The 17,472-nt window shown below is 39.9% G+C and overlaps 1 protein-coding gene across 1 annotated transcript in view; it reads right to left on the bottom strand.

Moving 5' to 3' along the window:
* Nucleotides 1–2,386: 2,386 nt before the first annotated feature.
* CPZ (carboxypeptidase Z) overlaps nucleotides 2,387–17,472 on the bottom strand; it is a 40,781-nt gene continuing 25,695 nt past the window's right edge. Inside the window, exons 7-11 of the mRNA XM_075150523.1 lie at nucleotides 13,366–13,524; nucleotides 9,232–9,367; nucleotides 8,020–8,159; nucleotides 4,743–4,842; nucleotides 2,387–2,956 (exon numbers count right to left, since the gene is read on the bottom strand). Coding sequence (XP_075006624.1) covers nucleotides 2,601–2,956; nucleotides 4,743–4,842; nucleotides 8,020–8,159; nucleotides 9,232–9,367; nucleotides 13,366–13,524 — 891 coding nt within the window. The 3' untranslated portion in view covers nucleotides 2,387–2,600. The remainder of the gene's footprint in view (nucleotides 2,957–4,742; nucleotides 4,843–8,019; nucleotides 8,160–9,231; nucleotides 9,368–13,365; nucleotides 13,525–17,472) is intronic.

Genomic DNA, 17,472 nt, shown 5'->3' on the forward strand with positions numbered 1-17,472 from the left:
TTAATCTCAAATAAAAATGGAAAGGTGATATTAATTTTGGTTGCATTGTTATTAGGCTGTTTTTGACCAATTTCTTTCTTTCTTTTTTTTTCTTTAACCTCAAAGCACCAATCAAGATGTCCTAAATCTAATCTAAACTCATATGGATTTCTGAGAGCCACCCGGGGAATTCTGGCAGTCTTTTCCACCTCCAAGGAATTGAAAACTGAAGGTTTTGTCTTACGAAAAAAGGAAGTCGTTCCAGAAGACTGAGGCACACTTTTTCCCAAGAGCTTCAAAGTTGCTTCAATGCACTTTAATACATCCCATCTATACAGGCTGTTGTTGCATGTGAACTAGTAGAAGTCTGATCTTACCTTTCTCTCTGCTGGACACCTCTTTGTGGATGAGGTAGAGAGACACAGGGAGGTTACTCTTGCTCTATCATACCGATTTCATATTAGTGGTATAGTAGTATAGAACATTAGTATTTCAAACTCTCTCAAACATAAGACATCTTTACAATCTTCCCAGAAAACCATCTTTCCCCAGTCTTGACTACCATCTGCTATTTCAACTCGGGACTCGGAAAAGAAGTGGATTTTCTGCACAGTCACTCTGTTTTGCATTTCAGTTGGCTTGGGTTTACTATGATTACTTGAAAAAATTCTAAATATCCCTTGTGAGAATCTAGGAAATACTTATAGGAAGCATCTTTTTAAGTGTGCAAGACATTATGTGCATAAAAAGAGCAGGTAATAGCCAGCAATTTGACATATTGTTCTGATTTTGTTAGATTTACCACTGTTTTCACAGGATGGTGGCTTCAAAAAAATGACCACAGAAAACAGTAGTAGTACCTATTACCGGAAATAAAGTCTGGAGGTGTATCTCTTGCTCACTTATCTATCTTTGCCATATTTAGGATTCAGGGTTTCTTTAACTGATCAAGCCTGGACAAGGAACACTTATCCATGTGCATGCAGTACATTCACTCCCATATAATTACTTTCTGTTAATGCTATGAAATTGTTTTCTTTCATTTTTACATAGTCTCCAGACCTGCAGACATTCGAGCACATGAATAACAGACTCCTAACTTCAATCAGATTACAACTGGGAATAAGGTACTTAGGCATGTGCAGCATCTGGTTGCAGAATTAAGATCATTCATCTCTTGGGTCTTAGGCAATTATAGTATGAGATATGTGCACATGGACTGTAGGATTCATGCAATTTGGGCTTCTTTACCTAAGATGAGCAAAAAAGTTTTTAGAAATCAAAGGGCAATCCAGACAGCTAATCCAGCAGCTCCTGCAGTAAATACATCAGCTCCAAACAATCACCTTATTCACGCACTGCGGCATTTAGATGAAGAAATACTGTGAGTATATAGGGTTCATTAACCAGTTCAAGCCAAGACGAAGTGTGGGCCTCTCTGTTTCATTAAAATTAAGGATATTTTTTTTAATCACCCTAAAAAAGCATTACATCTGATGTCTGAGAGAGGAGAGCGTCTTGCAAGACCGCTGTTCACCTAGCTTTACCCAACTATCTTGAAAAGAAGTTTGTGATTTCTTCGGTGTCTACAAGTTTCATTAACAAGTACGTAGACTCAAAACAGTGCATGATGTTAACAACCTTAGTGTAATATGTCACATTTTAACTTTAATTCCTCACAAATTATCTCATGTATTTTTCTATGTCATAGGATGTGCATATTTCCAGCAGTAAAAGTATTTTTCAGTATTTTGCTGAAATAGATTAGAAATCTATTTGCTTAACAGATTAAAAACTGTTCAAATTATATTAACATTTAAATGTCATAAAGATTGGATATTCAGACTCCTTGGAACAGAGTTTACTTGCCAAGGATTTTTCTTGATTTGATGGGCCTACTCATGGTGCAAGAGATTCAAAGGAGGAAGGCTGTAAAGATTTAACACTTTTAATACGTATGTCTCCAAAGGATAACTTCTGAAACTTTACTTGGGAAAATATTTTTCCTGCCTCTGAGCAGCCCATCCTACTGCACATGTTACTTATTCAGATGCAGACTTATTTCCAAATTCCTAATACCTAATGATTTTCTTCTTCTGTCCGAAATCAATGCTAATATCAATAATGAATTTTAAAAAAATCATTGAGAGTTGTATTAGAAGAGTTAATGAACTGAACTTAATATGCTAAAATAATGTAAAAAGAGGAAAGAAAAGAGTTTCCTGAATGTTTCTGAAAGTTGTTTTTAGTATATAGTCATTAATGTGTTAAGACATGTACAAAAATGCATTAAAGGATCAGGAATATTTTCCTGCAGGTACTTAGAACCTAATAAATAATGAATGCGATGATTAACTACATGGGCAGAAGTACAGAGCATTACCAAGAAAAAAACTGCATAAAACCTGGCCTTTGAACGGGGGTGCACCATTGTTTTTAATATATAAAAACACTTGAACATACTCAGTTGTGTGTGAAGAGAAAACAAAAGAAGTAAGCGCGCTTAGATTAACATTGTATTTTCAAATGAAACAGATTTAAATATTGCCAAGAGCAGTGAGGGTGTCTGGAGTCGGGTGGAAGGGCAGCAGAGCCAGGTGAGCAGAGCACCGTGACGCCGTTCAGTGCTGCTTGAGTAGCCACAGAGGTTTGTGCAGGTCTAGAGAGCTGAAGTAAGACCACCACCAGGGCTTCTCCCTGCCCGATGGTGACCCGCCTCGAGCCTCGGGCTGCCCGTGTTGGGCGTGAGGGTCAAAAAGTTCCAGCGGGTCATACGGGTCGTACATGTCTTCCATCGACCGGCGGAGGAGCTTGTTGGGCCAAGCCTCAACAGGTCGCAATACAAAGTCGACTCGCCCAGCCCGTTTCATCCTGGCAGGGAGGGTGACCCTCTTCATCACCCGGCTGTACCCTGCCGCTTGGGCACTGATGATGTATGTCCCCGGAGGCAGGAGTCTCCAGTAGTCTCCATCAGCAGCTTAGGAAAGGTAAAGGCACAACAAAACTGAGCTTAGTTTTCAGTCTTGCATCCTTTGTAGTTACATGCTCACATACACGTGCATGCTCAGATAGCACAAGCATTTAGGGGGCAGGTTTTGAAAGGATCTCAGATTTTGATTCAGATTTTGAAAAAAGTTCAGATGCAAACTCTTGAATGACAAAAAGAGACTCCACCCATAAAAATCTGGCCTTTGGGAGCTAATGGAGTAAAATTCACATACAAAATGTCAGTAACTGCTGTGCCTGTATCACGAGGAAGGGAAGCTTTCCTTCATGCTGCTTTCCCAGGGGTACAAGGAATAACTCCAAAGAAATCAAACGAATTTAAAACTATGTGTAATTTAAGAAAGTGAAAGCAGAATCCAGGCTGCAATATATAAATATATATATAGCATGTCTAAGGAGCTAAGAAATCCCTGCTTTTATTATATTACATTCAATTACTTTGCAGACATTATAGCACATAAGACTATGGAGTCAGCGCTGCAGCTGGTATAAATTGCCATTAGTGTAAAACGGGTGTAAATTTCCTCCAGCTGAAGGTTAGAGCCTCCAGGCAAAAGCAGGGAGTTTTAAAACAGAATATTTATTCTTCATTTTATATTTCCTTTATTTTGAATGGTAAGTTTCTCAACTCAGTTAACATTGCATTAGTGTTATTTTCTCATGGAATTCCTCAGTCTTTTTTTAACACTGAAATTAAAAGACATTTTAATCATATGACATTCTTAACCCCATCTAACCCAAAAACAAATACTCCTTTTTCCTTCAATGTAAACACATTTTTTATTTAATTCTTAATTCTTTAAAGGTCCACTGCCAATGGAAAGCCATTGTCTGGGAAGAAGTTTGAAAAAGACCCTAATTCATGCCAGAGTCTCCCACCAGCCTCAAGAATCTGTATCATCTCCACTATTGTATCCCCTCTAATGTTAGTTTTTTTGAAAGCTGGAAAGCATCCACTGCATTATAAACCATTCTGGCTTTCCGAATTGATTCAACAACTATCATTAGAGCAAAATGTTACCATTCATGTCTTCTATTTTGCACTCCTATGGCCTACCCTGTTCTCACTGAAATCAATAATAAAATGAGCATTGATTTCAGTGAGAGCCTGAAAGCTCAGAACTTTATGACTGTGAAAATTAACAGTTGCATATGCCTCAATACATGTTTATCAGCTGGCGACAGGTATAAAGTGAACATAATTCAACGTTCTAGTTTTTTTGCATTTAATATAACTGCTGTCCAAAAATCACATATATTTATGCTTTTCCACATGAACAAAAAACATTGCCTGCCCTTCAATCACTGCCATTATTCCTGTTGTTAAAGTCAGTGTGCACCCTACTCTAATGTCTACACCTCATGCTCACAATATTTCAACTAACTTATTCTATCAGGGCTCTGTGCCTCCACATGCTGAGTTACAGCCCCTGAGCAGAGCTATTGCTATTTTCCCCCAACCATGAAACTTAAAGGTGGATTTCTGAATCTCATTGAAGACACATTGGCTATGATGGACAGCAGACAGTTCCAGGTGGAAGTTTTAACAGCAAGGACTGCATCATCCCAGAGACACGACAGACTTAACAGCCAGTTTGATGTGTCTTCTCTCCTGTTATTCTAGAAACAACCCCACAGCTGAGCCTTCAATTCCCTATTAAGATGCCATTTTCTATCAAATACGACAAGACTTTTGCAGGTTAAGCTCTCAATGCTTTCACCTTGCCCCAGGAAAAAGCTCAAACTAAAAATATTACCTGTGGTGACATCATGTTGGATGCCCCTGACTGAAATACGAGCATTTTTTATTGGGTTGCCAAACTTATCAGACACAATTCCTTTTATCCCCCGATGAACCTGGCAAAGCAAAGCAAAGTTAGATGGGAGTCATTTATTACAGTACCACCTCTTCATCTTCTACAAGGAAACCCTTGTAGAGAGGAAACAACTTTCAAGAGGTTCAATCCATTAGAGAGGCTCTCGGCGCTAATGCCCCTTCAGATCACATCCTCTATTTTGGGAGCTCCAAGGGGGCTGAGGGAAAGGGATAACTGAACAAGAGTTTTTTTGGGCTAGGTATGTGGCTCTGCGTTGAACGTCCCTTCTCTGCACAGACCACTGGCACCTCATGATCTGACCACACTATTTAAAGACTGTTTCTGAATGTCTGCCCTAGACCCAGAACCACAAAGAAATGAAAAGTTAAGGCTTTAAAAAACAATCTGATGCTCTATACACAATGAGAAGGCATCACTGGTGCTAAGAGTGAAGTTAATTCAGCATGAAGCAATGGCCCTTTAATCTATTCAAAGTGCAGCACTAAAAGATTTGTGAAATAAATCAGAATGAAGCAGAATAATTAGCTTTCAGACAGTACCACTTATCAAACACTACACTGCCATCCTGGCAATAGACTCAATTAATGCGGGTTGTATAAGGAAACCAGGTCTTTAGTATTAGTTGAAATACACAGTTTTCATTTTCTTTCACCGCACCTAAAAGGGTCCCAAACTGTTTAGAGATAAAAAACCAAAACTGAACAACTGTCCTGTGGTAGACACACTGTTAGTAATTTGAAGTAGAACAGAAGCATAAGAATAAAATAAGATGGATACTTCTATATTAGTATTATTTAATGTACAATCTTTAACACAATATTTGTTAATAATTCTCAAATACACTGATGCACATTAATCAATATATAATATTTAATAAAATTATTGATTTCTTAATGTTCTTATTTAATATCAGTGAATAGGAATAGGTGGGGCAATTCTTTAGCTTTGGGACTCATCATCGCTCTGCTGCCTACACTTCACTACATGTCAGAATGTCATGATAGCAGTGTGTATAATATCCGTTTTCCCTTCTCTCCAAGCACAGTACCCAGCTGCTTGAGCTGATGAGAAATGTGCTTGGTGACAAACTGAAGAGTGGTGTGAATTCTGTTATACAAGGAGGTGCACAAACAGCTCACTATATTTGAAGTTCAATAAAAATCCAAGTATTTAAACATTAAACCTCTTAAGGTTCTTTTTTTGCAACCTTCTGAAATGAAAATATTTTCTATTGGAAACTCTATATGACCTTTTTAAATGAAAAGCAATTCCATTTTGATTTTTCCCCTGAACTGCTATGATCAACTTGAGCTGTTCTTCACTTCACTTCCCCCACCCTTCTTTCTCTTCCTCCCATTTTTCCTTCCCCATTATCCTTTGTCACAAAAGAAGAATAGAAAAAAGAACACAGCATCAAAACAATGGAAAAAATATGTTTGCTTTTCTGTTGGAATATAGAGATGTTTAAAAATAAACATTAAAATATCTAACTTTACAGTAATTCTTAATATGAAGCTGGGGGAAAAAAGTCTAGTCTAGTGACAGCAGTTTTTTACTTAAGGTGAGGCTGTGTTGTCATTGCTCTTGTTAAATAGCTATTCCATACTGAGTTGAGCTATTCATTGGAGGGTTTACTCAGTATAAAGAGTTGAAAACTGTCCCTTAAGAACTATTATGATGAAGCTCTGCAATTTGCTTTTCAGCATGGACTTGAGGATTTATCATATGGATAGTGGATAAATCTGGTCAGAAGAGTCATTTCAGACCCAAATTTAATTTACAGTGTAGACATACTCAAAGTAGTATGACCTCATCCAACTTCAATAATAATTTTGCAATTACAACATGATGGGATAAAAATGACAAAATAGAAATTTCTTTAACAATGTTGATTTGTTTTGCTTTAGTAAATATACTGGTTTTGGTTTTCCCTCAAGTCTGTGCCACATAAGTTTGGGAGAGTGTTTTGATACCACTTCTGATGGGGAGAAGAGATCGGCGTTTATGAAAATGAATTCTACTTCTGCATGTTAAGCCAAGTAGATTTGTACACACACCAAACAGCCTGGTATATATCAGAATAAGAAAAGTTTGAATTGGCTGTGGCAGACTTAACCCTTATCTGGAGTAATTCAGTCATCCTTATCTACAAAGTTGTTTTGCTTACTGTCCTGCATTTACTCAAAAAGCTTTTCCGGCACAGACTTCTACAGTATCTCACACTATAAAAATCTTTACATCTTGAAGACTTCATCTGCAATATATATGGATTTAACCCAGCTCCATTTGGATTCACTAAAACTCATTTTCATCAGACAGCTGTAAAATGAAATGGGTTTGGTGGTCTGTACTGTAGACTTTATTGAATGATAATACTTACCACAACTAGCAAGAGGTTGCTTAGAAAGGCCATAAAAACACTCCTAACAATTTTAAATTATTGTGTACTCTATCAAAATAAGGCATGACAGAAAGCTAATCTACTAATGGCTGAGAGAAAGATGAGCAACTTCTGTTTCTGTGTTCACTTACTTATTGTCAGTGAGGTATTTGTTTTTGCTGAGCTTAAACTTATTATTAAAAATGACTCTTAAATGGCATGTTTTAATGCTCAGAGACATACAGTTGTTCCTTTAGATCCTTCAGATCTTTTTTAACTACTTTCATCAAGAAATCAAGCTGAAAAGCTTGATTTGGCATTTCTGGCAAGATACTTAGAACCTCTCCATTTCAGCTGAATCTAAATCTCCTGCTGCTGTGCAGCAGGGTTTGGGCCACAAACGTAGAATACGGAAAGGAGAAAGTTCCAAGAAGCTGTCTGGAAAGTAGATCGTGTTGGCTTATTCTTCAAGAGAAAGGTTGATTCATATTTTTCTGAATATGTGGGTTTTCTCTAGCATTAAATTTTGGACAGTTGATTTATAATGTTGCACAAAGTATTTACGGACAAGTCCCTTTTTCACCATTTTCAAGGCCTTTACTGTCCTCAGTCTCCATCATTCCTGTAAGAGAGGCAAAATATTATCTGTGTATCCTGCCAGACAAACTGAGGCTCTGGGGTCCCGAATGGAGTGTGATGATCGAGTTGGTGCTATGTCGTTGATAACTAACCAGGGAAACCATAATGAAGCGAATATTGACAAAGAATAAAGAAGGAAGAAGGTAAGCACAAAGGTCTGTAAAAGCAGAGCTGTACCATTTCCATGTAATTCAGAAGGGCATCTCTGTTTTCATGCCAGATTGTAAACAGTTCTTCCTCCAAAGGAAATTTTTCGCATCCTACCTCCACGGTAACTTCAAAGCAATTTGTGTGAAGGTAATTAAAATCTGCCATACCTACAGGTTTAAAAAGAGAAAGGAGAGATCATGAACAAGCCATTTAACCCTTAACTGGAGATATGCTGTTGCAGTCAGCTGAATGTAATCCCTGGGGGTGTGGATGTACTTATTGCAAAGAGTGTGCATGGCCAACATATAAAAAGTATTTGACAAATTCAGAATTCTACAACTCATTTCAACTGCAAATTAACTAATGACAATGACACTTCTTTCAGGCGAAAAAGCATCATTTAAAATTATTATTCACCTGACGACGAAGTACTGATAGAGAGATAAGGATTGGTTAATCATGGTAATTGGATAATCGGCTGTATCAGAGGTGATGCCAAGGGTCACCAGCAAAGATACGACCTTTTGCCATTAGTATGTTCAAAACTGTTTCTGTACAAAAGACATTATAATTTTCAGAAGAATGTAAGCTGAAGATATTTAAACCTAATTCTCACTCATGCCCCAAAGCTCTCTAAATGCCTAGTTTCAACATAATTATTTGGGGATCCAGCTGAGTCCTATTTGAAAACACAACTGAAGCACTGCTGAAAATTTTACGAACACTGGTATTTCATCCATGCCAGTATTTTGGGAATCCTGAAGGAAACTAAATACTATTATTGGGAAAATCAAATTAGCAACCTAAGCGCAAATGAATGGGATGTTTGTATCTGTTGTAGTTTTTCCTGAGAAAGAGTTTATTTAAACTGCACTTGCATAGTCTGCAGGATGGATTCAAATTCATGCCACTAAGGAATGAGACCATAGCATTAAGCATTTATTTCTACATTTCAGATTTTAAAACTAGAATGATATTATATGCAATAACAAATTCGACCCTTGTATAACCTGTTAACTTTTCTCAGGTCGTATCAGGGCTGAATGCATCCCATGGTACCTGAATATAAATGTTACCAACATACATTTTTCTACTTAAATTCCTTTACAAGTTACCTTTTGCAGGGGTCTGACCTAAAGCAAACTGAAATGAATAAAATTATTTCTTGCAAACCCTTGTGTCTCATAAAGGTCATATAGAGGTTTTACCTCACTTGATATGATGGTAAAGTGGTTTTACCTCCAGTGAAGCTGTACCACTCAGCACCATTTATAATACCTCCACGTTTTACAAAATTTCCACCACAACGAAGTTCGGATCGGTCCGAGATGACTGGATGTGCATCTGCGTAGGCTTTAGCCAGCATTTTAAACATCTGTAACAAAAGCGTTTGAAATACATTTGTTTTTACAAACTGTCATTGCTGCTAGTCACTACTGCTGTTGCTAGCCCAGACAATGAGCCACCCTGCGTCCTCGAGGCTGATGGAGGGGGTGAGCCTCCCTGCAAGGATATTCTGCCAGGAAGTTTTCACTTGTTGTCTTCTCCAAGGTCCTTCTCTTCAATACAGTACATTTAGCCAGAGATAACCAGAGATAGCCAGTGGATTTTGTGATACTTGGCTTCAACCTGTCACCTGGGGCAGGAATAAAGGGCTTGTTTGGTTGTACTTCAAGTCCCAGGTTTTAATGCTGAAATTAGCTCTCCCTGTTATGTTTTAGCTCTTGCTATTTTTACCCTTTCAAAAATACTTACACCAGCCTCAGCCCAATCATATCCTTGCATTGGCCGCTGCTGTTCAAAATAGACAGTGTCAATTTGCTTTGCACTTATCACTCACACAGGACAACCTGCCAGTTTGATCTCAATGACAGTTGCTTCTCTGTGGGGCAGAAACCATTCCTAAAAAGCAAAGGACAGGATGTGGTGATGGAGGATGTCACCGCTGATTTCCTAAGAGTTTTGATACAGATGAAGAGCAGAGGAGTCACCACCCAGAAGGGAAAAGTGACAAGTACATGTAGTGAAGACAGAAGAAACAGCAGTGATCTGCAGAAACCATTTCTTTGAATCAGGTTTCTGCCATTTTTCTCCAATGTTTATTCCAAATTTGTACAGAAATCCCCCCTTTCCTTTTTGTTTATTTGAATCTCATCTACAAAAGCTATAATTTCTGATTTCAACATTGAAATGACAGCAATTATCAGATGCTACTACATCCTACTACTCAGCATCATTGCATATTGCTTAAGACAACATGTGCAAGAAGTTGGGTGGCTAAAATCCTATTTTTAGAAGTGATCCTAAAACTTTATTCTTGATGCTGTCATCAAGGATAAAGACCAAAATGACCAAGCACACAACTTTGATCTAATATTTACAGATGTTTCTAATAATCACGAAGCTGAGCCAATTATGGGATCAGGTAGGTTACCAAGGAAAGGTGGAAAGAGAGTGACATATAAGTGTAAAGACAATTTACCAAAATACTTCTGATGACCAGACACTAAAAATCCTGACTTAATACAAAATGCTTTTGCATCTCCCTTGAGTTTCTATGTGTCTAAGTATTGCTCAGCCCAGACAATTACATCTCCTTCAAAGTTCTGCTGGAAAGAAATGGATGTTAATTAAATATGTTAAGAAGAACATTTACTGCCAATATTTTGGGGCCAGTCCTGATATCTTTAATTTCTACAGGAATTTGGGTTCCAATTCTGAACCTTCTGTGGAAGATATTTGCTAAAAGTTTACAAGGTGCCTATGTGACTTAGGACTGTGTTCCTCACCTTTCCCAAAGACATTTGCAGATGTTTTATTTCCAATGACCAAGTCTTTCTTCTCTTGTTTCACACTAAGAAGCATAAGGCTTTTGCCTGGCCACTGGTTCAAGTGAACAAAGATAGGTGGTAGTGAGAAGAGAAAGTGAGAAATCCAAAATCAAGTGAACTTGATTTAAAAAAAAAAGTTAAACTTTTTTAAAAAAAAGTTAAAATGTGCAATACATTTATTATCACTTAGCAGCTAAGGTATGACTAGTCATGATCTCAAAAAAACTTAGACATTTAGGTGTAATACAGTGGAACAAAAAGGGAAGGAACACAGAGGATTCCTTGTGACTTTGGAAGCACGATGCTTGATTTCGTAAAACGGGATGAGTGCTGTTACCTTGGCCAGCGCTTTTACCCCACTGACTGTCACAGGCTGGGTTTTTCAGGGGGAGGGAAGGGAGTGTTTCCATTCACCAAAGGGAGTGAACTTGATGTACACCTTTCTGCTCCCGTGAACACTGGCATCAATGCAGCTTCTTGTGTAACAGAAAGCAACAAGAGCCTGCTAAAAACATCCATCTCCACAAAAGCCAAAAAATGGGAAAGTTCTGGATTAGGTGAGCTGAACCAGATTAAGAATGTGAGTGTAAGGACATGGTCCAGCTTTGAGACTCCTTGGTCCCAGCAAGTACCAACCCAGGCTGCGATGCAGGCTAAAGAGGCTTGAGATCTGCAGTGTCTTCGATCTTCGTGCTACCACACATACACCGTGAGGGACACAAGGAGGTGGCAGCACCCACATGCATTTTCAAACGGGGCAACCTGGTTTGAATGTACTTTGCAGAATTTGACTTTTTAATTTCTGGCCATCATCTGCACTGCAGCATTTCATCCTGGGCTGCAGCCAAGGATGCAAACTTGCCTCGTTTCCCCTTGCACAGCAAATTCAACAGGTCAGCGGTCAGAACAAGGGTTATAGCTAATGTATGGCAGATAAAACAAGCTGCTATATTTCAGGATGCAGGTTCCCTGGCAGCAGCAGCTGCAGATGACATTACTTAAATGCAGGTCACTTCACAGGTACAGGTTTTATAACTTTCTGGGCAAAATTTAAAGTGATATTGGTAGTGTTGTTAAAGTTCCTGTGCTGACTCATTTGAAAAATTGGTTTTATTTGAGGACATCCCCAGCCCTCCCCTGTATGTTTTAAACTTCCAAGTTTGTAGCTATCTTCCCAGGCCTTGCAGCCACTGACTCTGCAGAAGCCACTGGTGTGAGGTCCTGTGTTGTACACTGTCGCAAACCAGGGATGCCATTAGAGCTTGCCCAGCTGTGCCCTGCATTGGGATGGACCACTTTCTACATGCGACTGCATCATTTCACTCAAAATTCACGTGCTGTCCCTGACTGGAGATGATGGAGCGACTGCTGTCCTTCCATCCCTCAGGTGAACTGCTTGATAAGGCGCACATGGCCATATTCCTTCACCATCTATGCATAAATCAAGATACCCCTACCCCAGGCGATGGGATATAAGTGCACAGGTTTATGATTTCCTCTAGTCCTCACCAACAGCTTCTATAAGTTTCATTACCACCCACCAGACATTTCTTACGTGGGCTTTTTACTGTGCAGTGTCTGGTCTATTTTACTGCTAATTCATCATCACACATGCATAGACACTAGGTATTGTACAGCTCAGAAAAAATGGATTGATATAGAAAATGTTTAATAGCCATAAATATTTAAATATTTAATAGGTGCTGGTGAGAACTGTCACTTTAGAAGTCAGCTGAGAGATATGCTCAAAGACAACGCACACTTCAAAGACAACAGATACTTCTGACTATTTTCAACTGTTATTCCTCATATAATGAACCACTTTTTCTTAAGAGATCAGGGACATTTTTAACATACACTAGAAGGCTGAAAAGCTAGCTGTTCTCCTAGTGGGCATGTCGGCAATGAATACTAGATTGAGGAAACCAAAGGGAAATAGGAAAGATGGCAAAAAATTTCACAGAAGATTTACAGTGAGTCCCAAATGGGGAACTTTCCAGGGACAGAGAGGGAAAAACCATTCCTGTTCATCTGACCTGGAATAAATGTTACAAGGCTGCCACCATATGGCAGCCAGTTTTTTGTTTTTTTTCCCCCCCCTACAAATTTCAACAGAAAATAATACTGCTGTACTGCTGGTCAGGCTTGTTCCTTTTCTCCTGGAAATCAGTGGTACAAATATCATAGCCTTCACCCTTTCAATAGTAAAAGCTTGGCTTTTCCTAACCTGTGCCTTGTCAAATCATATTTGGTCTCACAAAACATGGGTAAATCTTTACAAATCAAGTTGATAGCATGTAAATGATCCTATATTTTAAAGCACATTAAAGTAGTGTATAAATCATATTATATATATCTATATGTACATGCATTATATATATAAACATGTGATTTATTACACATTTAATATATATATGCATACATATACACATATGTATACAATTTAAATAAATCAAAATTTGTTAGTTGTGAAAAGAAAAATTTCCATAGTTCCACACGTGGAAACCATGCTGATATGCTCACTCTGCAAAACCAATATTACCTTCTCATCGGGTGTGGGGGAGAACATTTTTTCTTCCATAGGATGCCTTGAATAGTCATAAGGATAGGTGACAACCAGCTCACCCCCATGGAGGCTGGCAGAGAGCACGAACGGAATAGACCTCAACCACTTCATGACCGCTTTCGTCTCAGGGGCCACCTGAAATCCAGGAGAAAAAAATCTGTGAGCAGCCATGCAGCTCTGAAGGGATTTGGTCCTGGGCAGGATGAAGCCCAGCAGAGAAGGGAGTATGACAGACAGGAGAATCACGAGGCTTTTGGGCTCTTCCATCCCAAAGGTTAATGGGGGAAGAGTGTCAGTTTGCTCCAGGGAACAGATGAGACACACTATTCACTGTGAAAAAAATGAAAAAAAAAAGAAAGAGAAACTTTGACAGAAGAATAACTTTTTATTGCAGTGACATTTTCAGCAGTTCAAAGTGATGATGGCAGCATTTTAGACTTGAAAAATCATGGTGTTGTACCACTACTTGCAAACCAAACTCCTTATCTAATTTCATTTCTGAAACAGCAGGATTGACTTTGGATGGATAAACTGGAATGCGGGGATCAATTTGTAATTCTCAGCACTTGTTGGAAATACATCGTCTCATTTGCTATCCTTTGGTCCACGTTCATCTGCAAATAAATGAAAACTAATGCATATAAAGCACAGCAATGACTGCAGTTTCCCTGCAATGAACTGCTGTAGAAAAGTCACAAAATTTGTCTTTCTGACAGTCCACGCTCAGTAACAGCTGCCGAGGGAGTGGGCACCAGCATCCCAAAGATGCTCATCTCCCCTCGACATCCAGGAGGCTCCTTCATCCCCTTTTTCTGAGGAGTAATTTCAAGGACCTGCTCCAGTGTTAGTTAATTCTTAGGGGTAACAGTGTCATCTGGTGGCCGGTCCCTGCAAGCCCAGACACAGGCCAGTGCCCTTGGAGGAGGTGAGGCTCCTTTCTTTGCAGCTTGTGAAGTTACCAGGGGAAAAGCGGGTGAGAGCAGAGGCTGCTAATCCTGATTCTGCTTTGCACAAGTGCAGATATGCAGGTTTTAAAAAAATGAGCAAGATCTGTTACGACATACTTAGTCCAGCATCTATATAGGGCTGCTAACGTTGCATACCACCCTTTGCTTTGATTCCATCACCTGTTAGAAAATCATCTAACCAGGATCCCACAGTGGCTAATGACTAGTAACAGTGAATCGTCAGCAACGTGCAGGAAAAAAAACACAAAACAAACAAACAAACAAACAAACAACAAACAAAATAACCAACAAACTAAAAAACCTAAAGACCCATACATTAGGGTTGCAATAATAGTAATTCCTGTTTTCTTTGGATCAGTCCCTATTCTGCTATTGGTAAATCACAGCTTTGGGGATGCAGTGGGTAGCACAACTTAGCTGGGGAGCAGAGAAAAACACTGTGAAGCAAAGGTGCACCATAGATGTATTACAGCTCCCAGCAAAGAGGTAGAAAGCAAAGGGTCTCAGGAAAAAGCCATGTCTAAATACAGTTTTACCTGGAATGATTTAAGATTATATCACCCTGCCCATTCCTGACCTAGGCAGGAGGCTACCTCCCTTCAGATGCCATAGTTGTTAACTGAGTCCCCCTAGTTTTCAGGTTTCCTTAAAACGCCCTTCTGTAGTCGTTGAGCTGAACTAATGCCTCCAGCCACTGCAGCTGTGCTATTTGAAAAGGCTGTACCTCGTACTTGGGAAGAAATAGGAACATGAAGGTTCCCACTGCTGCAAGATGAATCATTAAATCAGTACTTTGTGGTTACCATATGGACACAAGTCAGACTGTGCCACTTGTCCTCAGGAGAAACAGGCCAGGTCCAGCTTATCTATCAACATAATGGTAGCCTCTGAATCTCTGTGTCGCAACCCTTTCAACCTCGGTATTATAAAGAGGCCACTTAAATAGAAGATGGGATGTAACAGGTAAAGTCTGACCAACTCAGGAACATACAGAATGCACTTTGCACACCAGAAACCTAACCAAGGTTTTTTGTATAATTGGCAAGATTAGACACGGAGTTTCCAGGAAGGGCATGACCCTTAAAAAACATTTTTTAAAAGGTAGATAAAGGGCACTCTGAAAGGAAAGGACAAATGCTCTGCACTTTTTGCAGTCTCACACACCCACTCACACAACACAGAGGTGAGAGAAGAAAACAGCCCACCAGGTTTTGTGATAAGGAACCTGGCAGTGTCTGAAGAACGCTACCTGCAGCGGTCAAAGTATTTGCTTTTCTGGTCTTTGTACAGTGCCCTGGGATGGTCTGATAATGACCTTTATCCCAAGGGAATTTGGGACTGAACTAGCCACACTCAGCTGAACCCTGAAAGAGCTTTTTTCATCCTTTGAGCCCATCTCTTCTGAAGAGCAGAAGACCCCAGGTGGCTTGTAAGGGGCTGCGAGCGGCACTGCCTGCCCATGGGCCCCTGCTTGGGTGTTCGCGGGGTGGCTGAGAAGCTGGCAACAAGCCTGCATCCTCCAAGCCCCGCAGCACCAGCACTCCCCAGGAGGATGCTGCCCCAAACTCTCAGCAGCTCCCTGCCCTGCCTGCAGCTGCCCCAGCTCCCGCTGCCCAGGCAGAGAGGGCATGCCTGACGCCAGAATCAGCCCTGCTTTCAAACAGGAGTCTCGGGCCTTGATAAGAAGATTTTTAAGTTGCTTCTGCAATTTAGTGGGCAAAGGTGAAATGCACAGTTTTACACAGAAAGCTCCTAAATTCAATCCCTCCCCCTGATTAGTCAACTTGCTCACTAGATACCTGCACAACCCACAAGACACCGCTGTGTCACAGAGCCAATATCTTATTGAAGCGAACGTTGTGGAAAATCAGGAGTTTCAATGTCACTGTTTTTATCTTAATAGCATTTCAGTGCCATCATGTACAGTGATTAAGGCTTTGAAATGTGCACATCCTGGTTCAGCTCCACTGGATGATATCAGATGCTATCTGTGTCACTCTGGCCTTTGACTATTCATAGACTTTTCCTTTAATGTGGGTTTTGTGGGGTTTGATTTTTTTTCACCAGGGCTCTTGCTTTTTAGTCAGAGGAGATCAATTTTAAAGTATCCATCTCACAAGAGCAATTTGAGGCACAATTAGAAAGCAGCTGAATTATTTCCACATAAGTACAGGGAATGGCCACTACCCTTTTTAAACCTGAATCTCATTTCTGTCAATTATACTGCAATTAGTCACTGTCTCCATGGTTTTCAAAGATTTCTTTTTTCTCTTTTAGAAGCAACCAGACTCATTTTCCTAAAGACTATGCCAGCCTCCACTGGCACAGACTTCCAAATTCTGTTTGAATCAAGCCAATTTAACTGACTTCATTTCAGATGAAGCCTGAAGTCTCTCAGTCTGAGCCCTCAGACCACTTATTACAATAATTCGTAATAGCGGGGAACAAAATGCGCTGTACAGCAAGGGTTACAGGGAGGCAGGAGCTCTCCTGAAATTATGGGGTTGGCTGGGAGCTCACTTTCCATTTTCTGATCTTTATACAATCCCCTGCAATACTCAGATAATTACTTTAATAAGGCAGGTAATAAACACTATTAAGTAAATGAAAGCTGAGAGGCTGGTGTTGAAACATCCAATCTAATGCTTTTGCATGCACAAAGCCGACTAGTGTAAGAGCCACGGGTTCATCTGCCTGACAAAATTGAAGCTCGTTATGGGAGAGATGATTTGGTTGCCCTGTGATACCACCGGCGGAGGAGAGGGACTCGAGGCTGTGAGACCGCTTCCTGCCAGGTTTCTGAACCGTGTGAAACTGCAGTCATCAAGGAGATTTTGTGGTGCCATCCAGGTCACAGGCAAATTGGTTCCCTCATTTGTTCTGCAAAGCACATAGATTTGGAGATGCTTTGGGTGTTGTTTAGGTCAGGACCCACTTTGGGGTCAGGAGAACATCTAGAGGTTCCCTGAGGCTTGGTGCTGTGAGGAATGGATCATTGGACCATCACCCTTATTTCAATTTCTTTTTCAAAAACAAGAAAAGATTTGCAGGAGAAGGGGTGTATTTATAACCCCGGGTCTGCACCTACTGAGGCAGAGCTCAGACAGAGGTGGTT

The sequence above is a fragment of the Calonectris borealis genome, chromosome 4, assembly GCF_964195595.1.
Source record: "Calonectris borealis chromosome 4, bCalBor7.hap1.2, whole genome shotgun sequence".
In the NCBI taxonomy this organism is placed as follows: domain Eukaryota; kingdom Metazoa; phylum Chordata; class Aves; order Procellariiformes; family Procellariidae; genus Calonectris; species Calonectris borealis.